Source organism: Ruditapes philippinarum, unplaced genomic scaffold (genome assembly GCF_026571515.1).
Source record: "Ruditapes philippinarum isolate M1 unplaced genomic scaffold, ASM2657151v2 ctg267_1_1_1_1, whole genome shotgun sequence".
Lineage (NCBI taxonomy): Eukaryota > Metazoa > Mollusca > Bivalvia > Venerida > Veneridae > Ruditapes > Ruditapes philippinarum.
Window position 1 is genome coordinate 337989 of NW_026855002.1, and position 27835 is coordinate 365823.

Sequence of the window (27835 nt, forward strand, 5' to 3'; positions counted from 1 at the left end):
TAGCACAGCAACTCGTATCATTGCAGACAAAGGAAGGGGAAACAAATTTCGAAACGCCGAACGTTTTCATAACTGGAGATTTACTTCCCGTATAAAATACACTTTTCAGAGGTAACGTATAGATCACTTTAAGCTGCTGAAAATCCTTTTTCTTTTATTCCCATATGCACTGTGTTTTCTTTTCTCCCGTTTGGTTATATCAGGCTGTCTATCTGATATTTTTTTCGGTTGGGACACAATTATGATGATTTGGCGACTTTTCAGTTTCACTGGTTGTGCACCTTCGTGCGTTATTTCTGACACGAGAGGGTATTTGAGTAGAATCAGCTGGCTGATTGAATAAAGAATTCAAAGGTCGGACCAACAGCGGTAAGGGGCAAGTAGTTTGAGGTCAACAATTTTATCCCCTCGGCGACGGCCGCTCCTCGTCAGATTTATATATTGCAAGGTCTCCCGGCAAGTTCAAGGAGACCATCACTTTCCAAAGGCCACCGGTATAGTGTGCGCAAAGACTTTACATCCATTTATTGTCCCAGACACTTTGCTATTGAATTATTTATACCAAAAATTCGAAAATTTACAATGAATAGTTCCATATTCAAAGATTTAAAATGTTATATGGTAAATTGATTTTAATGCACTAACATATTAAGTTTATTTAAGACCATTAATCACTTCACAAAGATAATACCGAGATTATACAACAATGGTGGCGAATTCAAATAAACTCAAATACAACAATCATGTTAGTGCAATTTTGTCAAGTTTGAATGGTTACATTCAATATAAAGCTAATATGTAATGGACCATCGGCAAACGTAAAATACGACCTTTATTTTTAATTGAATGGGTCATACTATAGTGGCTGCTTTGCGTTTTCTTGCAAAGCAAATGCGGAAAACAAACAAGCTACGAAAACTTTTGACAAGTTATATTATCTACAAATATATCAACCAGCCTTTAATATACGAGACATATGCATAATATTAACATAAGCGTATTACTAAGATGAGATAAGATGTCTTTATTTTCTTCAATAATGAAGAGATACATAAAATACAAATTACAAATATAGTACAACGTGAACAAAGAAATGAGAGAGAGAAAAAAAACATATACGGTATATGATAATTTTTATAAACATAAACATCAAATAACATGAATGTGTTTTTTTATTCTTCACGTCCGGAATGAATTGAAATTTAAAGCAAACTACGTGCGACCATCATATTGTTCACGCTCTATGATTCAAATATAACTTATGGGTTAAATTAAACACTTCATTATCCGGTTTCATAGGAGAGTACAACTGGTGCGCCAAGTAAGTTGATTTTCATATTTACGAATGTATTTCAGATTCTGGTTTAATGACCAGTTTTGTATACAATAACATGTATTTTTATTTAATAACTACGGGGATTTAAATTTGTATGTAAATTATGCCTTCTTAAAGTAAGTAAATAATAAATAAATGTAAAGAATGCAGAAGGATATGTCTGAACTTGATGGTTAATTTACACCAACAAAAAAATCTGTTAATCATTTTGTATGACTGTATTTTTATATAAAGTTAAATATTCAGCTTAATAATTGAAAATTACCAGAATTGTTCATTCAATACATTTTATATAATAAGCAAAAATTTGCAATTTACTATATTTATCAATTTGTTGTAACAGTAAACAGCCAATGCTGCGGCGTTTCTTTTCCTTTCAGTAGGGCTTGTAGTGGTCGAAAAATGACAAAATTGTCGATTTCCGAGCCAGCCAAACAGACGAACACGCGCTGTTTGCTAATAGTGTTTCTTGTCGGATGTATTGCTGCATTTGTTATCGGCATTCTGATTGGTCGGTTTGCAACATGCCCGGATGAAGAACCAGAAGAGGTCCCCCGTGGGATATATCTTCCCGGCGTCGCAGAGAATTTGGTGAAAGATGGAGACCCCGACATAAGCGACGAACTGATCAAGAATATTAACACTGAAAATATCCGACAAAATTTGAGGTATTTAAATAAATAAATGAATAATCGATTTATTTCATCCCGGTATAAATCTATAAATAGTTCCTAAACATTTCATTTATCTTGTATAACTTATCTAAAACTTTTTGATGAAAAGATTTATTGTTTTACCTTCAAGTTGATTTAAAAGACGCTCATTACATTTAAATAAAACAAATGATGGTGCTATAACCTTAAACCATTGATTTATTTTGTAATATAAATCCGTGCTTAAACGTACTGTTTAATGGCTTGCAACATCTAAAACCTTCACCCTGTTTACTTAAACTCGCGTGAGATGGTAAACGGCCGCAAAAAAGAAAACCTACTTATCAAGATTTCGTTATAAGGATGTACATGCAGTTGTATTTAAGTCCATTTACCTTTACAAGCATCTGCCAACTTTACGTTTATTTACTACATGTGTAAACTGTCTAGCTTATTTATTCAATTTCAATACGGTTTGTTACGGGTTTTTCTCTGAAAACTAGCTCAAAATTAAAGTTCATATACATAAGTGATACTCAAGCTCAAGTGTGATCCAAATTTAACCTTCAGTTGGTCAAAACAACGCTTCAAATATCTAATAATTTTATACAAAACGTATAACCATAAAATATAATAGTATCATATTCCCAAATTGGTTTTTGTTCGGCGAAGTGTATCTTATTTATAATTTTTACGTCTTTCTAATTATTGTGATACTTTTGCATTTGAATATTTCTATAGATATAGCATACAATTAAAAAAGAAAGTAAATTTTAATGTAATGATACATGTTTATACGTGTAAGACAAATGAATTAAGTCAAATCAAACAATGGTGAAATACTATAGGAGCGACATGTTAATGATTATATGGCCGCACTGTTAACCACATCCTTGTTTACGTATTTTCGGTAGTTAAACAATAATTTGACTTTCCTTTCTATTCTTAATGACTTATTAATTAATTAATCATTGTTACATGCAGCGATCATAATGTTCATCATCATTATATACTGTACTTATAGGTGTTTCAAAATTAAAATCGCACCTGTAAATTGCGACAATCTTCAAGTTGTCTAAATGATGAACAAGTTTGCGAACCTAATTCTAAGAGCCAGATGCTCGTTTTAAAAAGATTTCTTGAACTGATTTTATAAAACGTTATATAATATGGCAACTCGTGTGAGATCCTATATATCAAAGTATATTGCTATTGGTTATATTGGCTGGAGATTATTAAAGGTTCCTTCAATCGACATTCTTGATATTAGAAACGTACAGCATGGTTAGTCCGACAAGTTGAATCAAGTAGGAGTGCAATATTTCGTCCAAATTTCGTTTCTTAATCATCTTAAGTCTGCTAATGGCAACAGCTTTTACCATGTGACCAGTGCCGACAAAAGTATCCGTCAAGTCAGCGCCGTCTGATCATGGTCTGCAGTCAGTACTTAATTTACCTTAGAAGTGGTGAATGGTTTAGTCCATATTGAAAGAGGGACAAGGTCATTTATGACATTAAACGTGATACGGGTTAACTAGTTTAAGGAAAATATTATGTTTACATACCCGTTTCGGTCAAAAACCTTTGCAGATATTTTATACACGTCATTTTACTTCCAGGATGCTGACGGATAAACCGCATTTAGCTGGAACGGAACAGAATCATGAGCTTGCCAGAAAACTCAAGGAACATTGGGATAATGTTGGTCTGGACCAGGCGACCTTGACCCCGTACAATGTCATGTTGTCCTATCCGAACATGAGTGACCTGAATTATGTGGAAATTCTAGATGAAAATAATCAGACGATATATAAATCAAATTTGAGAGAACCAACTCTTACTCCAGAAGAAAACAAAACTGGCATTGTTCCGCCGTTTAATGCTTATTCGGCTCCCGGGGACATTTATGTAAGTGTTGTTGTTGTTCATGATGATGATGATGATGATGATGATGGTGATGATGATGATGGTGGTGATGATGATGATGTCAATGTAACTTCTGCTTTAATGAGGATCAATTTCTCAATAAGAGAGATAACATTGTTCTAATGAAATAATAAAGCTCTAGATAAGTCAGCCTGACATTTCATGAATAGTTCGTTTAAATAAGGTCAATATCGTCACTTTCCGTACATGATATAAAGTGATCAAGCAGTCACGTGACAAAATTATTTTTTTAGTTGATCAAGAAAACTCTTATTCGGTCTTAGACATTGACGAAATATGCGGAATTTTAAAGATCTCTAGTGAATGTATTCCCTTTATGATATATACTAGCAGTATTAAAACAAGTTGAGCATTTGGAAAAAAGCAATTTATTTTAGACATCTTGGCATGGTTTTAAAAAATGAAATGACTGTTCTTTTTGCTCTTCAGGGAACGCTTGTTTATGTGAACTATGCAAGAGTTGAGGACTTTGAGTATCTAGAGAAAAACAAAAGCATCAACATTACAGGGAAAATAGCGTTTGCAAGATACGGGAAAATCTTCAGAGGAGACAAGGTAAGGCCCTGGTATACGTTTTGTATTTGACTTACTTGTGAGTTATAAACGTCATCAAATATATGCTCAAAAAGTTTTAGCGATTATTGGTAAAAATAGTCTTAAACACGATACGCAATTCATTTTTCGTGGGAGGAAAATAACATAAATTTTCTTCGACTAAATACACCGTGCATATCCAGTAAAGCAGGAATGTGCAAATAACCAAAAAGTAACACCGAATCGGTGCAACGCTATTGCCAAAACGAACATAACAGTAAGTAAACAACCAAAATATTTTTAAGTATAATACATTTGTATCTCAGCAACCATATGCGCTTATTCATTTCTTCCAATACATTGGTCCATTTACTTATCGGGGTGCTCGTTTTAGCCACTAAATTGCACAATTCTGCGTTACTTTTACACAATTCCTGCGTTATTTGCACATTCCTGCGTTACTGGATATACACGGTGAAATAGAGTTAATTTTACTTCCACTTTACCAAGCTGGGTCTTTTTTTTTAATAATCTTTTTAGTTAAGGTGCTTTTGTGACTAAACAAATGTTTACTTGGCATCGCTTGGCCCTCTGTTGCAATGGGTTCGAATCTCTAAAGGGACATCTACATACACGAAAACTATCTAGCTTACTTACGAACGCTTTGCGTATATGCTTTTTGAATGCAAGTACAGAAAGACATAACATAATTGCCTCTTACAATTTAGCTTGAAAGTTGCAATATGAACTTAACGAAGTCAGTGTGAGTTAAGTGCTGTGTGGCAGCTGTAAAAAGTTGCCCCGTACTTCACTTCAGTGTTGTTATATTTTTCTGGTCCTTCGGGATCATTGATACCAGCACTATTAAGTGTTAAGATTTGAGTACCGCTCAAGCCGGTGCTAGGGTGCTTGAGGGATGTTGCACGTATTCATTATCCCTCATGTTCAGACTCAATCAAACCGAGTCTGCAATTCTCTTTTAATTTTGTTTTGATTAATGCTTCCGCGGGATCACTTTGTTTCCAGACTTTCATTCTTCACAACAGCAGGTGTAAAGTGCTGTGTGGCAGCTGTAAAAGATTGCCCCGTACTTCACTTCAGTGTTGTCACATTTTTTCTGGTCCTTCGAAATAATTGATAGTAGCACTATTAAGTGTTGAGAATTGAGTACCGCTCTTGAAATCTGGTGCTAGGGGGCGTGAGGGATGATGCACGTATCCATTATCCCTCATGTACAGACTCAATCAAACCGAGTCTGCAATTCTCTTGTAATTTAGTTGTGATTAATGCTTCAGAGGGATCACTTTGTTTCCAGATTTTTAAAAGAAGATTAAAAACTATTGTATTTTCACAGGTAAAGGAAGCGACACGCAGAGGTGCCATCGGTATAATTTTATTCAGTGATCCTGATGACGTCACAGATGGTGACATAACAAACGTTTATCCAAAGGACTGGTGGCTTCCGGAGACTGGTACCCAGCGAGGAGTCATTTATATCGCCAAAGGAGACCCGTTAACGCCCGGGTACCCAGCAACTGGTAAAAAAAATATCTTGAATTTTTCTTATTTTACTTGTTGTCCTTTTTTTACCGGTTACTTTTTAATAAATATCATTTATCACGTTTTTCACTACTTCGAGTTGTTTGATTAAAAATGTTTTATGCAAAGTATATGTACTTTTATACTGATCTAGGCTGATATCAAACGTATCTTAAGATTTTACTACAATCTTATGATGCGTGACTAAAGCCCTAAATATTGTGATGATTTGATACTATTGCAGCATGTCTCCAGATTCATGCTAATTTGTATGAAAATATTACAAACGTATTTAAAAGTAAACTTTTGTGAAGTGAAAGTAATTTACACATTGCAAACGGCACTTACAATCCACGTTAATTACCAAACCGAGGTCAACATATTAATACCTCTTACTGCGTTAGTAACGCGGTTGATACTGCAAAATCAGTCATTAATCGCACATAACATGCAGATAATTAATTAAAAATTGAATCTTTTTACTTTTCTTAAGATCTTAATACATTTTGTTTAAAGATTGAATTTCTTGAAATATTTTGGCTCATCTGGAGGCGTGTGGCTTTAATGTTAACATATTATTACGGAATCTAGACCATATCCTTTTGTACAATGTATGTAACTCCGTAAACTTTACATTACAGAAAACGCCTATCGTGAGCTTCCGCCAGACATGCCTAAAATTCCTTGTCATCCAATTGGATATGGCATCGCCATTAAACTTATGAGGTAAATTCCCCATAAAATACCGATATATGAGGGATTTTCAATATGTAATATGTATTGTACGATGTCTAAAAGACATTCGACTCAAATGCGTCACGGTACACTGATTTTGGTAGACCTCTGAGGTACTGTCAACGACCAATAAGAACTTTTTATTGTTTTGGGAAAAGAAAAAAAAGTCGCATTGGGCTTGATGTAGAGAGTAAGGTGGATGTGGCAAGACGGTAAATTTCTCCGACTTATAAAATTGCTCCACAAGCTCAGATGTATGTGGCGGAGAATTATCATGTAATGGCCGAACATGCCTAAATCCTGACACAGGGGCGTCGGTAATACCGATACAACTCCTCTTCGGCACCAGAATTTATATCAATACTGACATGAGCTTCAGAAAAGTACTAAGTATGGATACTTAGATGTAATTTGTAGCTTCACTTTAATAATATTTACTTCAGGTACAATATTGATATACGAGGTTAAATCCAAACATTATGCTGATATATAAGAATAATATATAATACTTTACTTACATATTACATGAACATATTTACCTGAGTGTAATGTTCGATTTTTTACAAAACAAGAATCGCAATTTCGCGAAAAATGGAGTTACTATGTCTTAACATTGAGCCAACGCGTTTCTATGATATTATCTCCATCTAAAATTGCAAACAGATACGGAAAAAACTGCAGCAAAAGAAGAATACACATAATTTATAGTTTTTCTTGCTTTATTCTTTGTTGAATTTATCTGGTTGTTTCAGGGAGCTTGTAGGCCAAGAAGTTCCGGAAGACTGGCGCGGAGGTATGAACGTTACTTACAGATTTGGCGATGGCTTTTTAAAACGCCTAAATGGTATGTGATCGATTTTATTAACCAGGTTTTCAATTTTGAAAATCCTGGTTATTAGATTGGGTATGGCGGGCGGATGGGCGGATGGGCGGCTGGGGCGGATGGGCGGGCGTCAAACGAAATTGTGTCCGCTCTGTAACTCTTCAACCCTTTGAAGAATTTTGATGAAACTTCAGACAAATGTTTACCACATCAAGATGACGTGCAGAACGCATGTTCCGCATGGCTGGCTCCAAGGTCAAGGTCACAGTGACATTAACATTGAAAATCCTGTCCGCTCTGTAACTCTTCAACCCTTTGAAGAATTTTGATGAAACTTCAGACAAATGTTTACCACATCAAGATGACGTGCAGAACGCATGTTCCGCATGGCTGGCTCCAAGGTCAAGGTCACAGTGACATTAACATTGAAAATCCTGTCCGCTCTGTAACTCTTCAACCCTTTGAAGAATTTTGATGAAACTTCAGACAAATGTTTACCACATCAAGATGACGTGCAGAACGCATGTTCCGCATGGCTGGCTCCAAGGTCAAGGTCACAGTGACATTAACATTGAAAATCCTGTTTACATGATTTTAACTTGATTTGGCAGTCAAAGGTCATATCATCTTTGGAGGTAATTTAAAAAAGATATGATATATTATTTCATGTCTACTTTGTAACTTGTTTTTCATTATACAGAATTATCAATATAATTATAGTGAACAAATTCTTCTGTGCTGAATTCGTCCTACATTTCTCAACGGATTTTGTTCAAACTTTCACAGAAGCTTTGTCATCAAGCACCCTGGCACATATTGTCGGGGTTTTGTGATTGGATAGTTTTTGACCTAATTATGGCCCTTTGTTTTTTTCCTTATACATAATATTATAGTGAACACTTCTTCAGTGGCAATTCCTCCTACATTATTCATGTTTTACATTGCACATAGTTACATTGTTTGTTGCTTGTATTTGTATTTCAAATACAACATATTTATCTACAATGGTGATAATTGAAAACCTGGTTTCATGGCATTGCCATGTTTCTTGTTTTAATTTAGAAATATAGGCCACTTTGAAGAACAAAATGAGAATGGTGAAGTCAAGATGGTGGCATTTTTTGTCATGTAACAAAATCTTTATGTGTTTATCAAATGGGTTGATTCGCCCATTGACTCCTATATCACAATGTTTAACTTGTACAGAGTATTGTCTGACAATAGACCATCTCGCATTGGTCAATCGGTCAGAGCGCGCGACTTGTAATCTCGATATTGTTTGTTCGATTTCCGGGCTGGCCAACTTAAATTACTCATCAGTCTTTCCGATGAGACTTTAAATCGAGGTCCCGTGCTTAAACACTTTGCACGCTAAACAAACAGGACAACCAATGGCGAGTATAAATAAACTGAAATACACGACACTGACACGGATATATTCGTGCTAGCCTTGCTTTATGTTCTTATTTCAACGCCAATTCTTATTGACGTCTGCGTTCAAAATGACCACGTGCTGCCGTCTGATAAATGACTCGTGCTGTCGTATGATGAATGGCTCGTGCTGTCGTGTGATATTAAAATGACTCGTGCAGTCGTATGATAAATGGCTCGTGCTGTCGTCTGATAAATGACTCGTACTGTCGTCTGATAAATGGCTCGTGTTGTCGTCTGATAAATAGCTCGTGCTGTCGTCTGATAAATGACTCGTGCTGTCGTCTGATATTAAAATGGCTCGTGCAGTCGTATGATAAATGGCTCGTGCTGTCGTCTGATAAATAGCTCGTGCTGTCGTCTGATAAATAGCTGGTGCTGTCGTCTGATAAATGACTCGTGCTGTCGTCTGATAAACGACTCGTACTGTCGTCTGATAAATGACTCGTACTGTCGTCTGATATTAAAATGGCTCGTGCAGTCGTCTGATAAATAGCTCGTGCTGTCGTCTGATAAAAGGCTCGTGCTGTCGTCTGATAAATGGCTCGTGCTGTCGTCTGATAAATGGCTCGAGCTAAAACCATCATTTACCAAGTTTAAATACGGATTAGATATATAAAGGATTTCATATTTACATTAAGATGTTATTTAAATTGTGTAATAACATGTAAACATAATAGATTTGAAAATGCAAGATGAAAAAGAAATACGGATAGATAGAACTTTCCTTTCAAGTATTGCTCATTTAATATTCACTTCACTTCACCTTAAAAGGCCAATTGGCAGCAGAAATACTTTTATTTATGTTTCTCAAAAGCTTCTTATTTTGTGTGCTTTTATTTATACTTTTCAAAAAGTTACTGATTTGCAAATTATCTAAACAATATGTTTTCTTCTGTTAATTTTTGACAATTAGTACAGTTATAGCGATTTAGTAGTTTGTATGGAAGTCAAAATACTACTTTGTTTACATTTTGCTTGTTTATTGACAAATTGATTCTCATTTCACGCCACTGTCTTTATGTATCAAGCATCTAACATGCTATAAAATCATGATTTAAATGTTATAAATAAAAGCATGATTGCCCTTTCTAAAGAAGTAAAAATGTAATCGTTTATGATGCATAATGTGCCTTAAATGCGTTGTAAATATCCTATTTCTATCTTTGCTAAAAGATATTTGAGCCGCGTCATGACAAAACCAACATAATGGGTTTGCGACCAGTATGGATCCATCCGCGCAGTCTGATCAGGATCCATGCTGTTCGCTATCAGTTTCTCTACTTGTAATAGGGTTGGTAAGCGAACAGCATGGATCCTGATCAGACTGCGCGGATGAGCAGGCTGGTCTGGATCCATGCTGGTCGCAAACGCACTATGTTGGTTTTGTCGTGACGCGGCTCATTTCATTTAATTGATATATCGAGTACGCGACAGTTCAGAAATTTAATGCAGCTTAATTTCATTTTAATTTTAAAGTATTTTGTTTATAATATCGTGTAAAAGTGCAATAAAATAATTTATGTTGATTTATAAATTTAAATGCAATGTAAACATAATACATGTACATGTATATCAAACCATGAACATTGAGCGTTGAATATTAATTGTGGACTCTCAATAATTCGTAACGTTTGCAATACACATGAATTAGGGGCGTCCGTGGCCTGAAATTATGTACGGAAGGGCACCTGAGGTCTTCCTCCATTAGTAAAGCTGGAGCGTCGCCATATGACCTATACTGTGTCGGTGTGACGTAAAACCCAATGAAACAAACAAACACATGAATTGTGTTTTCTTTAGATGCGACATTTTTGTTGGAGATACAGTGTCCACTAGCCGCACTTGACTGAAGTTCCCTCAGTTTATACATTTGCGCCTGACGAAAAAAAACATCAAAGAAAATAAACATTTGTAAACATCATAGAACGTTTCTCAGGGGTTCGATTTTTAATGTTATGATGAATTAAGTTTCACAGCAAACCTTGGTTATATCCATATAAATATTTGATAGTTTTCAAGGTCAAATCTGTTTTAAACAGATACTATAAAAAAATTAAAGTTCTTTAAAAAAAACACTGCTGGATATGATATCAAACTTAAAATTATCACAATTAATTCTGTATAAATATCGTAACTATGTCTATGTGTCCTATGGCCCGTTCATATGTTGTTGCTACTGCTAACATTGTTAATGTTATTGTCGTTGATTTTGTTGTTGCTGCTGCTCTTGTTTCTGTTGTTGTTCTAATGTTGCTGCTGCTGTTGTTGTTAATGATGATGTTGTTGTTGTTGATGATGATGTTGTTGTTGTTGTTGTTGTTGTTGTTGTTGATGATGATGATGATGATGATGCTGCTGTTGTTGTTGTTGATGTTGTTGTTGTTGATGATGATGATGATGATGGTGTTGTTGTTGTTTCTGTTGTTGTTCTGTTGTTATTCTATTGTTGCTGCTGCTGTTGTTGTTGTTGTTGCTGTTGCTGCTGCTGCTGCTGATGATGATGATGTTGCTGTTGTTGTTATTGATGATGATGATGTTGTTGTTGATGTTGTTATTTTTTATGATGATGATGATGGTGTTTGATTGATGATGTTTCACTATTTATTTTTTTCAAGGCAAGCACACATCAAAGTAACTACAAGCAACAAGATGGTGACAGCTTATAATGTGATAGGAGTCATCCGGGGATCTATAGAGCCAGGTAACTATTATGTTACCATAGTAACTATGGTGTTGAAAGTTTATCAAATGTTAGATTATAGCATAAACCGTACATATGACCTGTAAACATAGTTATGAAGCATGAAAGCATAAAGTATAATCGTCTCTATAGTAATCTACTAAACATATATTTACTCACCCGTGGATTTTTTTTTCTTTTCATTTTTTTGAATTTAATTGACAATATATGAAAATCTCATCAGCATAGAGGGAGAAATTATGTAGATAACTTTTTTATGGAATCCTTTATAAGCCATCTATATTTTCGCAGATAGGACTTCCATGTATGTATATAAAACATGCATAATCATCTTTTGAGTTAACAAAAAATACGTTAAAGCTGCATGCCTCCAGATAGGCCATAATATTTCAAGAAAAACAATCTTGAGAAAAATGTACTAAGATTTAAAAGTAAAAACATTCACAATTCAAAAAATAATTTACATGTTATACTGTTTTGTGGACGTATTTATCACCATATTTCTTGCGTCACTAAGTTTACGCACCTTTTGGGCTATTTTCTTTGTTGTTGTTGTTGTTTTTTTTGTTGTTTTTTTTGTTTTTTGTTGTTGTTGTTTTGGGGGGATTTGGGTGCAATTTTCATATATTTTTAGTGTAGTTTACAATGTGAAAATAACTGTTTTTGTTCACTTGACAATATTATATTGTTTAGTATATTTTGAAAATGTTCACTAAAATTCACTAATAAGGAGAGATACGGCTTTAACCAAGAGGTGCAACGTAATGTATTTGTTTGTATTGTCTGTTTTTCAGTTTTTACGCCGATTTTAACATGTTTGTTCTTATCTCGGCGTTCGATGCAGTTAACCGGCTGAACTGGATAACTAACCAGTAATTACCAATTTATCCGCAAGTAACCGAATACAAATTCCACATGATGGAAAGATATAGATGACCAATAGACCCAAAGTTATATTTGATAATTATTTTATTTTATGGAAAAAAGCACACTAAAACACATACTCGTAAAACGTTCATTTAACCGTTTTCTACAGATCGCTACGTGCTGATTGGTAACCATAGAGACGCGTGGGTGTTCGGTGCTCTTGACCCGTCTAGCGGTACAGCTGTCATGATGGAAGTGTCACGTGTGATGGGACAGCTCGTTAAGTCTGGTAACAAACAATTTACTCATATTAAAATATGATTCTTTAGAAATGTTAAACATGTATTTCATAATGTTTGAATAATGGATTAAGAGCATGTTAGTTGTTTAACAACTGAAAAAGTAGAGCTGAACATGCAGTTATGTATTGTATTTTGCTTCCATAAATGATATTTAAGAATAAATTATGTAAATATCACGACTGCATTTACATAGATAAAACGAAATTAAATATCTGATTCAATTAAAGTCAAAGGTAATAATAAAACACCGGCTACTTAATACATTTCACCGAGTAGCTTATTAAACTGTCTGTTTAAGTCGTAAGAAATATTAAGATTTTTATCTTTTGCAAAGATTTTTTTATCTAAAATAAATATGCCAATATTGTAGAGCTAGGTATAGTAAGAATAAAAACAAAATTGAACTCCTTACTTGTTGGGTTTTTGTTGTTGTTGTTGATGATGCTGAATGAAAATTCATTGTGCAAGATTTTAGAGTAGGTAAGTGTAGCCGGGCGTCAGGTTTATTGTAATTAATTAAAGTAATTTAATTGATGATAAATGTACCTTATCAAAAACTAACCAACAAAGTGGTACACAATACATATATGTATCTGACATTCTATAAGGAACGGGTTTAACGGGTTTAACAATATTAAATGATGAGTTGTGGTTCAAACTAAATGTACCAAAGAATTTGAAAAATGGAACCATCTGAATGGGCAAAATATAATTTAATAACACGTTTCTAATAATTATAGTCATGCACAGTGAATTTTCAGACACATCTAATGCAGATAATGCTGACTGAGAAACACTAACCTATACTTTAAATAATCAAAGATATTTATTAATTTAATATAGGGAAATGGCGACCTCGCCGGTCTATAATGTTTTGTAGTTGGGGAGCGGAAGAATACGGACTGATAGGTTCCACGGAATGGGTTGAGGTAAAATATTACAGTAATCGTTTCATATCTACTAAAAATCGACTTTTGCATTTTTTTCGGACGAAGTCCGTCTGTGATCGTGGCTTCCCGTAAAATTTACAGATAAGAACTGAATACCTGAAGGATTTTTATTGGTCATTTTAAAATTACAAACTGAAATCTGGGAATCTCATTAGCCATTCTAAAATTAGTATAATAATCTAAAGGATATTTCTGAAACGTATACACGTCTCAATTATAAAAGGATATAAAGGAGAATCGGAAACAAACGTTCCAGTTAAATTTCTCGGATATTTCAGATCTGTAAACTTCCTCCGAGTACATACTTTACACTGCTTTGAAAAATTTCATTAATTCTCTAGTGAATATTTTAATCAACAGAAAAAAATGTTATAAATAACAAAATACCAATAACGTCCCGGAAAAACATTTGCATTCTGAAAGACAAATAAAATCAGTTTTACATCGTTCGAGTATCTTTTTAAAGATACTTCTTGTTGGCCTGTCAGAATTTTTCATCAACTTGCGATATGATATACGGATTAAATATGTCACTATGATTACTTCTTTTATTTGAAAAATAAATTCTGATAGAATGTATTCCACTAATCAAAAACTCGAACATTTTCGGCTAGTTTAGTCCCTTTCCGTATACCCAGTACTTCATATATTCATTTATACAGCGTTGAATTGACAGTCTGGTAATTAAGGCAGGGTAATCTTCAAGAACATTAATCCGAAGTTTTAATAACCAAAAAATAAATATACAGTTATTTGTATTGTATACCAAAATTATCATTGCAATAACAATACATTAGTATACATTATTTAGAAATTGAGTATATATCATATTAATATCACATATGTCACAAAAACCAAATTTGGACATTCAACATCAGCGAACGAAATGTTTTGCTTAAATCAAGCTACATCAACTTATTTTTACAACTATTTATGTTTAAATTGTTTTCTTCTTTTATTTTATTTTTATCAGCACTACGTGAAGAATCTTGGAGCACGTGCAATCGGGTATCTGAATGTAGATGTCGCTGTGTGGGGTACGTTAATGCATTTTTTAAAATTTCTTTAAATGTTGTGTTGCGGCCAAAAGTACTGACCATTTTTTTAAAAATATGAATACCAAGTTTCATATCCTACAGCCTGTCATGACGTAGTGATCTTTCGGACACCCACCACCCACGAATGCATAAATAAAACCGTATACATATTCACAAAAAGTAAATATATATTAGATGTAGTTTTTTCCTTTCCTTCCCTATAGTACCGTGTCCACAACAAATACTAAATTTAAGTGAAAAAGCGATCATACGTTAAACATGTATTAGCATTTCCAAAAAAAAATAAATAGGAGTCGGTGTTCAGTCTGGAATTCGGAAAAAAAATGTTTTTCGTGAAATAGGCTCCTTCCTGGAAAATAGAGCTAATGTTTCTTATTGTACAAGAGAACTACTGCATACCGTAGGAGCCTATAAACTGGTTCCAAGCTTCGAACATGAAGAAAGTATTTCAATTCTACGTATAAGTAACCCGACAAAACATGATTGACAACGTACCCGTAGGCGTCTCTTTTTGTTACCATGTGGTATTATAGAAAATGTCAAATTCTGTTAATTGAAGATAATAAAACACATATAAATGACATGATGTTTTATTCTAGGAAACTTTTCTCTGAACGCGGAAGGGACTCCACAATTGTATCATTCTTTGCTAAAAGCTACTAAAAAGATTCCTAACCCAAACAGTGACGAAATAGCGGCAGGACGAAAGACTATCTATGACACGTGGTATAATGTGTCTCCGGACCCAAAATTTGGACGACCAAAGTGAGTATTGAAATATTTGTGTTGGTTTCATTAGAGCCAGTTAACCAGGTCAAAAACTCTTGTTTGACAACTCGTTGAATAATGAACCATTTTCTTTAACGTATTTAACATATTTAATGCAAAATACTTCTTTGACTCTTATCATCACGATGCAGGGGCGGATACAGAACATGGTTTCCTGGGGGGGGGGGGGGGGGGGGGGGGGGGGGGGGGGGCTGACATATGGGTGGAAGATTTTTTATAAAAATAACGCAACAGGCGAAAATTGTGCATGTTTGAAGATTGGACCAGCATCTTGTTCATGTGACAAAAATTGTAATTGGTGGGTTTTATAGCTTATCTTATGAGTGACAATGTACTTTGCTTATATATGTGTACACTAATGTTTTTTGTAAATGTTTAGATTGTATGGAATTAATAAAAATACATGTAATTGGGATGGGCCTGGGAGGGGTGTCCCCTCCCATAGACTGAGAAGATTTTGAAATATGAGGTTGTAAATGATGTTATTTCCTTGACTTCCTTCTGCTGTTTATGGTACCTTTTGGATGGTTTAACATCACATTATATTTTGTATAGGTTAGTGTTTGCAAGGTCTTTCAAATAGAATTCCTCTGGTGTTTAGGAGTAAGCATTTACAAAAGAACAACACACTTAATTACCAATGTATGCACGACCGTTGATAAAAATAATTTCAAATATCAATTTTCTGATATGAATAAATAAAGTGATATTAAAATACTGCCTTTCTATTCAAATTGTACAAAAAACATTATTTCAAACACTAATATTCAATAAGATTTTTTTCCATCGATGAATCCAGAGGTCACTACAATTTAAATCTTATTTAAAAAATATAACTGTCATAAAAAGTTATTAGAAGTAAATGACCAATCATTTCATCTTGATAATTAAAGTTATAGTTAAGTATTAAAAAGCGATTCCTTCATAAAACTCGCCATTTTTTTAATTTACAAATAATTTCTTAATTATAGGGCTTCCAAAAAAGAATTGAAAGGAAAAACTAAGATAGTAAAATATAGTGTACAATGTAACACATCTATTTGCCACTATCTGTGACATTAATTTCATTAGACCTTTAGAAAGTAATCAACCAATCAATTAGGCAGTTTAAACATTAAAGTCATTCAAGCATGTTGGTAGATAAAGATCTCTGCCAAGCCCCCAGGCAGGAGATTAGCAACTGGATGACAGCAATAAATATTTTGGTAAGGGAGTATACTATTTGAAACGGACAAAAATATATTCCAGTCCAGCTGGTAAATGTATCTTTGGGCAGAGCTGGGGGGGGGGGGGGGCTGCAGCCCTGAAGCCCGGGCCTGAATCCGCCATGACAGACATGTTTCAAGTGTATTTGACCGCCTTTTCATTTGCATATTTATTTTTGATGTTTAAATAGCGTTTATTTTACTTTAGGGTAAGTGATGTCGAATGAATACTTTAATTTTGATGTATTTCAAAATGAAAAGGGGAGTCCGAGAATAATTGTGATCACTATTTTGTACATGTACAAGTTAATCAACTTTTTTCTTACGAGTTGCTATTTCATCTATTACACAGTCACATAATCAAATAATTTACATAATCGGCCTATACATGTATATTATTTTAGTATATAGCCCATATAGAACATAAAAAAGTTTGTTTCAAGCACCTGTGATCTGTTATATTCTTATTGATTAATATGAACTCATACAAATATGTATATAAAGGGAAATTTTCGGTGCGTTTAAGTAATTTATTTACTCATCCATTATCCATACAGAATCAATATACCAGGGTCCGGAAGTGACTATGCTCCATTCAGAGACAGACTGGGCCTTCCGATTATCGATCTCCATTTTAAATACAATGTGAGTTAAATACACTTTTATATGATACATTTCCGATATCATGGAAGCAATTTTTACTCGAATTCTCATGTGGTAAGGTCCATGTATGTGTGGAAAGGCTCATGTTAGTGTGGAAAGGTACATGTGAGTATGGAAAGGCTCATGTGAGTAAAGAAACTCTCATGTGAGTGTAGAAAGGCTCCTGTAAGTGAAACAAGGCTTATGTGAGTGTGGAAAGGCTCATGTGAGTGGTGAAAGGCACATGTGAGTGTAGAAAGCCTCATGTGAGTGGGGAAAGCCTCATATGAGTGTGGAAAGCCTCATGTGAGCGTGGAAAGCCTCATGTGACTGTGAAAAAGGCTTATGCGAGTGTGGAAAGGCTCATGTGATGATGAGCCTCATGGGAGTATGGAAAGCCTAATGTGCGTGTGGAAAGCCTCATGTGTCTGTGAAAAGGCTTATGTGAGTGTGGAAAAAGGCTCATGTAAGTGTGAAAAGCCTTATGTGAGTGTGGAAAGCCTCATGTGAGTGTGGAAAGCCTCATGTGAGTGTGGAAAGGCTTGTATGAGTGTGGAAAGGCTCATTTATGTGTGAAAAGGCTCATGTGAATGTGGAAAGCCTCATGTGACTGTGGAAAGGCTTATCTGAGTGTGAAAAAGCTTGTATGAGTGTGGAAAGGCTCATATATGTGTGGAAACGCTCATGCGAGTTTCGAAAGCCTCATGTGTCTGTGAAAAGGCATATGTTAGTGTGGAAAGGCTTGTATGAGTGTAGAAAGGCTTGTATGAGTGTGGAAAGGCTCATGTGATGGTGGAAGGGCTCATGGGAGTATGGGAAGGCTTATGTGAGTGTGGAAAGCATCAGATGACTGTGAAAAGGCATATGTGAGTGTGGAAAGGCTTGTATGACTGTGGAAAGGCTCATGTGAATGTGGAAGGGCTCATGGGAGTATGGAAAGGCTAATGTAAGTGTGGAAAGGTTCATACAAGTCTGGAAGGGCTCATATGAGTGTGGAAAGGCTCATTGAGTATGGAAAGGCTCCTGTAAGTGTGGACAGGCTCATGTAAGTGTGGAAAAGCTCATGTGAGTGTGGAAAGGCTCATGTGGTGTGGAAAGGCTCATGTGGTATGGAAAAGACTTAAGTGAGTGTGGAAAGGCTCGTGTGAGTGTGGAAAGGCTCATGTGAGTGTTGCAAGGCTCATGTGAGTGTTAAAAGGCTCATGTGAATGTGGAAAAGCTTGTGTGAGTGTAGAAAGCTTGTGTGAATAAGGCAAGACTCGTGTGAGCGCTGAAATGATCATGCGAGTGTGGAAAGGATCATGTTACTGTAAAAACTGTAATATATTTTTAGATATTTACAAATCAATTTTTTAAGACAATATTGATAAAAAAATAATATTGATTATCTAATGAATATTTACATTGCGTTTTAGACATGCTTAAAAAAATTTCCATTGAAACTGGTAATACTTTACGAACTCTATATTTTCAGAAAAAATTGAAAGTTTCAATTTATCCAATGTACCATACGGCATATGAGACATTTTATCTTGTTGATAAAATAATGGATCGTGGATTTAAGGTATGTCACTAAGTTTTAAAGGCCCATTCTAGCTTCATAGCCTCATTAATGCTGTCATTTTTATTTCTCAAAAAACTTTTATTTTGGTATCAATGTCACAGTTTCCAAAAAAAATACCTATTTGCCATACATATTTGCTTCTTTTGCTCTGTTGGCAGTTAGTATAATTATAGTTAATAAGTATTTTGTACGGAAGTAAAAGAACTGTTTTGTTTACATTTTGCTTCTTAATCACACATTACTGCACATTAATTGTTACTTTCTTCAGTTATTAAACATCTAAAATGTTTTTATCCATTATTAGAACGTTATTAAACTTATTATTGATTCGAGCTTTTCCTATACATAACCAAACAATAAAAACGTTTATTCAGTTTGAAAATGGTAAAAAAACGATTACCGATTACGTAAGTAGGAAATTCATAAGTTGGAAAGGTTCAGAATGAAGGAAATTAAGCTAGCGGATAACTGATCAGCAAATAGAGACATTGATGGATACATAATCAAAGAATTCTTGCTAGGTTTACTATTGAACGGCTAGTTTATAAAGAATTATTTTAGTTCAATTGTTAAATAAGATGTAAGCTTATAGAAACATTTTTGAACTAACCAGTCCTTAGCACTTTGTGTAAATCTTCTAGCTCAAGTAAACAACGGTTTGTCTCTGATGGGGTTTGAACCCATGTGGCAAGACATCTTAGGTTATTAGACCTATTCGTGAAACACTTGACCACACCGCCAAGCCGTCCGATTAATGCCTGAAATATAAATAAATTGGCGAAAGGATCCTATACAAAATAACATGTTTTTCACTATTATAACTATTAGGTGTTCAGCAACGTGATCATATGTGCATGATACATAGCCGGTGCTAGGGGGCTTGAAGGATGTTGCACTTTTTCATAATCCCTCATGTACAGACTCAGTCAAACTAAGTCTGCAATTTTTCTTGTTGTTATTAATGCTTCCGAGGGATCACAGTTCTTCCAGATTTTTATACTTCACAACAGCAGGTGTCAAGTCCTGTGTGGCAGCCGTAAAAAGTTGCCCCGTACTTCACTTCAGTGTTGTTATATTTTTCTAGGATGATTGATTCAAGCACTTTTAAGTGTTGAAAATTGAATACCGCCCAGGCCGGTGCTAGTGGTTGGTAGTGAGGGATGTTGCACTTTTTCATCATCCCTCAATCAAACCGAATCTTCAATTTTCATGTAATTTTGTTGTGATTAGTGCTTCCGAGGGATCACATTTTTTTCTCCAGTTTTTGAACAAAACGATTTTATCAACCCTCCGAACTGTCGAATGATTTCTTCAATTTTACCAATTTAATACTTTGCAATACATTTCAAGTGTTATTGAAATGCTCCACGTATATGAAAAGGTAGCAGTGAACAAACAGCTTTAAGTACTAAGCATTACAATTTATATATGCTTAGTGCTAAGCTCAATGCTCACTGCTAACTTCTCACATACGTACTTAACCGTTTATTAGAACCGCAAATACATGCATGATAAAACTGTTCATGTTGAAATGTGTCTAAGTAATTCTATTGTGATTGTTTTGTTTTAATTTTCAGTATCACACGGCGCTAAGTCAGTTATTGAGTGAAATGGCGAGAGACTTGGCTGATAGTTTGATACTACCCTTCAATGTTTCCGACTACTCGGCTGTCATGGCAGATCTTGGACAAACATTGATAACAAAATATGGTCAACAACTGAATGACCACGGTCTAAATACATGTAATTATCCACTTCTATTGTTTAAATAGATTATTTTTGAAGCTGCCAGGAGATATTCAAAGAACGGTTCAATTAACTTATTGATAGTAAGCAGTATCTAAGAATGTATCTTAAGTAATGATCCTATAATTTAAAAAAAATCATTGTGCCGCCGTTATATGTCGCATTGCCGCTTAATGTCGCACTTCCCACTAATATAAATGTCGCAGCATTGTCGCTAAATGTCGCAACCACCACTAAGTATCGCAAAATCTTCTGCCGCTCAATATCGCAATGGTAACATGAATGTCGCACGACTTTCCCTTGACGTTGAATGTCGCAACACTACCGTTCGGTGTCGCTAAATGTATATTCATGATATAATTAAGGAAACTGGTGGTATTAAATTTCAATACACATTGAGTAAATATCTTTACATATTTAGTAACTTTTGAACATAAAGGAATGTCACGTTACATCTGCCGGCTCAAGATGCTTCTTAAAGTGGATTGGTCTATAATTGGCAAATTTTCAAGATATCTATAGATGTCTTTCACATATTTATAAACAATAGAAACATATCATTTTGAAAATCTCACAAAATATTTCTTAAACAAAAAGTGTTAATCTACATGACATTTATATGATGAATTACTGCTACATTGTTCAAGAACATATCATAATCAATATCCACATTTAATCATTTCATGGTTTGTTATCATACTGAATACAATCACCATAACTATCTATGGTATAACACACTTTCCATGATAGACCAATACACTGTAAATGTCTTTTTTGTTTGCAATTAATTATATAAAATGTAAACACTCTGCATTTACTCTACATGTTAGGTGCAGATAATAGTCATTTTAAAGATATTGCTTTGAGTACTTTTGCAAATTTAAAACTAGACTAGTGTACATCTACTTGCCCCTCACCGCTGTGGGTTAGAATCCCACCAGGGACTTAGGATTATTTCCTGTGAGGAAGCTATCGATCCACCTTACGGAACGTCGGACTCAAGTTCCCTTCCGTGCACAAAGAGGCACCAAAAATGTTCTGGAAAATTGCTTTATGACCTTACTGTGTTTGTGTGACGTTTTAATGTCTAAAATCTAATTAGGACTTCATATGTCCTACTTAGAAGTTTAAAAAACTAATTAAGACATGAAATGTCCTCCTTAGAAAAACATAATTCTTATTTGTTCTTTGAATAAAAAACGTAAATAGAAGGTACAATGTTCAATTTATATTAAGTCCTTTGAAGCTCCTCCTATTAAAGATTTTTATTCCTCAACCCCTTTTTTTGAAATTTTGATTTATGTTGATTAGGGGTTTTAATGCTTTTAAGTTGTTATTAGGTTACTTTCTTCTCATTCTTTAATTTAATAAAAAAAATCTATTAATTGTAGTAAGAAATTGTAAAACGGGTTTTAGATCTCTCCTATATATAAAGGAGAGTCAAATTGCTAAGTAGGCTTTTATAGCTTTCAATTAAAAGTTAAAGTCATCATTTTAGACCTCTGAAACTCCTAAACAGAAGTAACAAACTCCTTATTACAAGTAAAACAGCTGTTTTTAATAACATAAAGACTTTGCTCCGGACTGTTCCGTACTAAAACGCCTTTGAAAACGTTGCCATTTTATTAGAGATTTTCGACCATGCGACCACATAAATGCATCGAGGACATGTTGTTAGGAAAGTGACCGTGCGACCACATACAGCATCACAGGAATTCCCTTCTCTTACAAGGACGGGAGACAAAGAGTTGTCCGCCCTTTTATTTAAGGGCAGACAAATGCCATTACCTTATTGTTATTGATAAGGAGGCTAAGTTTCACAGATGTGTTTTGAAATGGTTTATATACAGCAATAGTAATGCAAAGCAAATGGGGTATCAGTTAACGTCCTTTAAAGTCCGTTATGAAATTTTAAAAGATCATATATAATTTCTGTTTAAAGTTTTTTCTTCTTTTCATTCACCGTACGTATATATATGACAGAATTATTCTTACGTTGCAAAACATGATACTTTTAAAAAACGTTTTTTATGCGATAAATATGGAAGACATATTTCACACTTTGTTTTCAAATATTAACCTGAGGGCATTTTATTTAATTTCTTGTAATAGAAAAAGGTAATGTGATTGGCTGCAAGAAAAAAAGATTAAATTTGATTAATCGTCAATTCTGACACTAAATATATTTGCAAGTCTTAACAAAATTAATGATAGTTTAAAGCCTCAATTGTGGATATTACAATACGAATAAACAATTAGCTTGATTTTCTGACAGCCGTCTGCTGTAACGGCAGCATTTCATTTCGGACGCCTGTAACATTCTCAAGAAAAGACACTGGGCTGATATTTTGCATATGTGACCATAAGTTATGATTGCATCGAATAAATTTGTAAAACTGTAATCTGATTGAAGCAAAATAATAACACATATAGCATAATACCTTTAATGCCGATAAAACAATGAAGTGAAAGCCCGACACAAAATTAAAAAAATTCTGAGATTGAATTAATTGAATCTTTCTAGAATAAATAGACCCATCTCAAGCTGATTTCGTAGCTGAATCCACGACATGTTGATTGTTCAATGAAAAACGTATAACAAATGTGTTTTATCACCACGGGAATCTTTTGCATAAGTTGTGGTCGTCAATTTATAATACTGACTAAGATGACTACAATTTCAACTAAAAACATCACAGCAAATCTGTTCCTATCTGATAATTAGCTAGTGCATAACGTTGGTATTGCCATAATACCAGTTGTTTAACATGAATTTAGAAACGATAGTTTTGTAACATTTAACGGTGAAGGAAAATGGTGCGATATTTAACGGCAAAATATTTGAGACATTTATAACGGCGTCACAATTATGAAGTTGTACTTTACAGTTGTTAATAGAATTCAATCGCTAAATTTTAGATTAAAAGTTCTTTTTAAAAATGTACAGAAGAGGCAATGTGTTTCTTGAAAAAAAAAGGATTACATTTTTTAACAGATTTACATTTTAATCTGATGATCGAAACATGTATGTTTTACATAATTATTAAGCCGGGTGAAAAACGGGAACGATTTTCAACATAATGGTCCTGTTTGAACAATTGAGAATATGGCGCACCATAAATATATAGCATATGTTAATCATGTATGCAAATAAATTTGAGCTGAGTAATTTGAAAAATATATTTTACTTTTTCTCTCTTTATTTTTCAAAATGTATATTATTTTTTTATATTCGTTAAGATTAGATCATCGTCGGATACCAACGGTTGATTAACATGTAACATTACAAATGTTAATGGTTCGGCTGTTGATATCCGGCGATGAGATGAACATTATAGTAACATTTTCATCCGTTTAGTCATTCAGACACACAATTTTGAGTGTTTTAACTTTTGTCCGAAGTTCGAAGCCCTACGCATTTGAAAACATATGTGCACTGAAGTGTTCATTTTGTTAATTATCCACAATATTAATGTTTTACAGCACTCCTAGAATCAGCTATAAACAACTTTACAAATGCTGCAGACGACTTCCAGAATAGCATGAAGAATGCAAACTTAAAAGAGTTAGTACCCTATATTATACACGTATACAATCGTTATGCATGTAATGTTTGATGCATTATATCTATTTATTTGATTTTCTTTGATTTTGACGGTTTTGAAAAAGAATTGAGAACCGGTTAGGTGGACAAACCGCCGAGATATGACAAAAGCATGCGTTAAAAAGTCGCCTTTAGATCAATCAAATCAAATCAAATCAAATCAAATCAAATCAATCAATCACTCAATCAAATTAATCAATCAATAAAAGAAACAAACATGCAAACATAATTATGTAACATTGTTTCTAAGAATACAACAAATTTTTAATTGACTATATAGAAAATGAAATGAATGTGTTTTATGTGTTCATCATTTATATGGTACATTTTAGCCCATTTGTTGCCCGTCGTATTAACGACCAACTAATGCAGCTTGACAGAGCGTTTATGGACCCTGCTGGTCTGCCAGGGCGTGAATTTAAAAGGTAATTTCATTTTTGTTAAATAAAGTAAAGAAATGTCCGTTATCAACGATGGGCCGCAAATTTCGCTTTTATACTATTGCTGAAAATACGGAAATATGTTTCACTGCATTCAAAATCGAAAATGAGAATGCGCATTTTATTTCATCAGTATTTCTCGATATTTCATTTATAAGTATACCATAAATACGCATATTGGACGTTACTGATTCTTTTATCAACATGTTCACAGAATAAAACGTCAAAAATGCTAAATTTGTCAAATAAGGCACAATAACGCACCTGAGAATTGTTTGTATTAATCAACTGAATGAATGGATCCTTGTATATTTTAAAGAATACACTTATTTGTTTTTTTGTCGAATTTCCTCCGCTGATTTATATGTTTTGTTTCAGACAAATCTTATTCGCGGAAAGTTCTGTAAATGCGTACTCTGGAAGCAGCTTTCCGGGAATTACTGACGCTTTGGAAGAAATCAATATCGGACGTGATGTGGATAAACAGTGGACAATCGTCAAGAAACATTTTTCTGTAGTTTTATTTACAATTCAGTCTGCATCTACTACTATAATGGACGTCACAAATTTTATGTTTAATTATTAATTATAAATCTTAATATATTTCATAGGAACTTTATATATTTTATATACTTGCATCACATACATGAATGTAATAATTATTAGACTTAGACTTGTGTAATATAAATAGTTTTTAGTATGATAAAAAATATATTTTGAAACTTATTGTCAAAATGTGAATTTATATATTTATATATATATTTATATATATTTTATTGTTATCCATTCTTGTAGTATACATGTACATAGATCTATATATTTCATACCTTTTTACGTATAATTACTAACAATACCATGTATATGAATAAAATACATAAATATTGAACAAAATCTTTGTTGATTGAATTGCGGGAGATACAACATAATAGACATGAGGTTATGATCGAATAACTAAAGCACGGAAAGCTTTGATGTCAACACAACCATAGGGACCCGGCACAGTTTTGGGATAGTGTAAAAAAGTAATTTAGAAAAAATATATAGTTTATATGTAATGTCTATATATTATTTATAAACTATTTTTTTTCTAGAATTACTTTTTTACACTATCCTAACACTGTGCCGGGTCCCTTTGGACACAACCATAAAAGATATGCACCAGCTTTACAAACAGTATTGTTCAGATATCCAGAGCTAAACCTCAACACGGGGTACGACATGCACAGGGTCTTGTCTTGTTAGACAGGTGTACACAGGGTCTTGTTTTGTTAGCTAGAAGTGCACAGGGTTTCGTCTTGGTAAAAGGACGTGCGCATGGTATTGTTTTGTTAGACAGGCGTGCACAGGGTCTTGTCTTGTTAGATAGACGTACACAGGGTCTAAATTGTCTTGTTAGACAGGCGTGTACAGGTCTTGTCTTGTCTTGTTAGCTAGACGTGCACAGGATATTGTCTTGTTAGCTAGATGTGAACATGGGTCTTGTCTTGTTAGCTACACGTGCACTGAGTCTTGTCTTGTTTGCCAGACGTGCACAGGGTATTGTCTTGTTAGTCAGACATGCACATTGTCTTGTCTTGTTTGACAGACTTGCACAGAGTTTTGTCTTGTAGACAGACGTGCACAGGTTCTTGTCTTGTTAGTCAGACATGCACAAAGTATTGTAAGACGTGCACATATCATGTCATGTTAGTCAGATGTGCACAGGGTTTTGTCCTGTTAGACAGACGTGCACATGGTCTTGTTTTGTTAGACAGACGTGTACAAGGTTTTGTCTTGTTAGTCAGACGTGCACAGGTACTTGTCTTGTTAGTCAGACGTGCACAGATCATGTCATATTTGTCAGACGTGCACAGGGTCTTGTCTTGTTAGACAGACGTGCACAGGGTCTTGTCTTGTTAGTCAGACGTGCACAGGTACTTGTCTTGTTAGTCAGACGTGCATAGATCATGTCATGTTAGTCAGACGTCCACAGGGTCTTGTCTTGTAGACAGACGCACACAGGGTCTTGTCTTGTTAGTTAGATATACACAGGGTCTTGTCTTGTTAGTTAGACGTGCACAGGGTCTTGTCTTGTAGACAGAGCTGCACATGGTCTTGTTAGTCAGACGTGCGCAGGGTCTTGTCTTGTTAGTCAGACGTGTACATATCCTGTCATATTAGTCATACGTGCACAGGGTCTTGTCTTGTTAGTAAGACGTGCACATGATCTTGTCTTGTTATTCAGACGTGCACAGGGTCTTGTCTTGTTAGTCAGACGTGCACATGGTCTTGTCTTGTAGACAGAGGTGCACATGGTCTTGTTAGTAAGACGTGCACAGGATCTTGTCTTGTTAGTCAGACGTGCACAGGTACTTGTCTTGTTAGTCAGACGTGCATAGATCATGTCATGTTAGTCAGACGTCCACAGAGTCTTGTCTTGTAGACAGACGTACACAGGGTCTTGTCTTGTTAGTCAGACGTACACAGGGTCTTGTCTTGTTAGTCAGACGTGCACATGGTCTTGTTAGTCATACGTGCACAAGGTCTTGTCTTGTTAGTCAGACGTGCATAGATCATGTCATGTTAGTCAGACGTCCACAGAGTCTTGTCTTGTAGACAGACGTACACAGGGTCTTGTCTTGTTAGTAAGACGTGCACAGGATCTTGTCTTGTTAGTCAGACGTGCACAGGTACTTGTCTTGTTAGTCAGACGTGCATAGATCATGTCATGTTAGTCAGACGTCCACAGAGTCTTGTCTTGTTAGTCATACGTGCACAGGGTTTTGTCTTGTTAGTATTATAAGACGTGCACAGGGTCTTGTCTTGATAGTCAGACGTGCACAGATCATATCTTAATTTGTTAGTCAGACGTGCACAGGATCTGGTCTTGTTAGTCATACGTGCACAGGGTATCGATTTGTTAGTCAGACGTACACAGGGTTTTGTCTTGTTAGACAGACGTGCACATGGTCTTGCCTTGTTAGACA

The 27835-nt window shown here is 34.7% G+C and overlaps 1 protein-coding gene across 1 annotated transcript; it reads left to right on the forward strand.

The window, feature by feature from the left end:
• The first annotated feature begins 1096 nt into the window (after nt 1-1096).
• Nucleotides 1097-25695, forward strand: LOC132741782 (N-acetylated-alpha-linked acidic dipeptidase 2-like). Its single transcript, XM_060730046.1, has 18 exons — nt 1097-1321; nt 1717-2004; nt 3609-3897; nt 4366-4491; nt 5825-6008; nt 6651-6735; nt 7497-7592; nt 11617-11702; nt 12739-12858; nt 13715-13800; nt 14795-14858; nt 15479-15644; nt 17431-17518; nt 18990-19079; nt 20657-20822; nt 24309-24390; nt 24762-24854; nt 25248-25695. Exons 2-18 carry the CDS (start codon nt 1739-1741, stop codon nt 25453-25455), a joined length of 2295 nt encoding a protein of 764 aa, XP_060586029.1. The 5' UTR covers nt 1097-1321; nt 1717-1738; the 3' UTR covers nt 25456-25695.
• Nucleotides 25696-27835: the final 2140 nt, after the last annotated feature.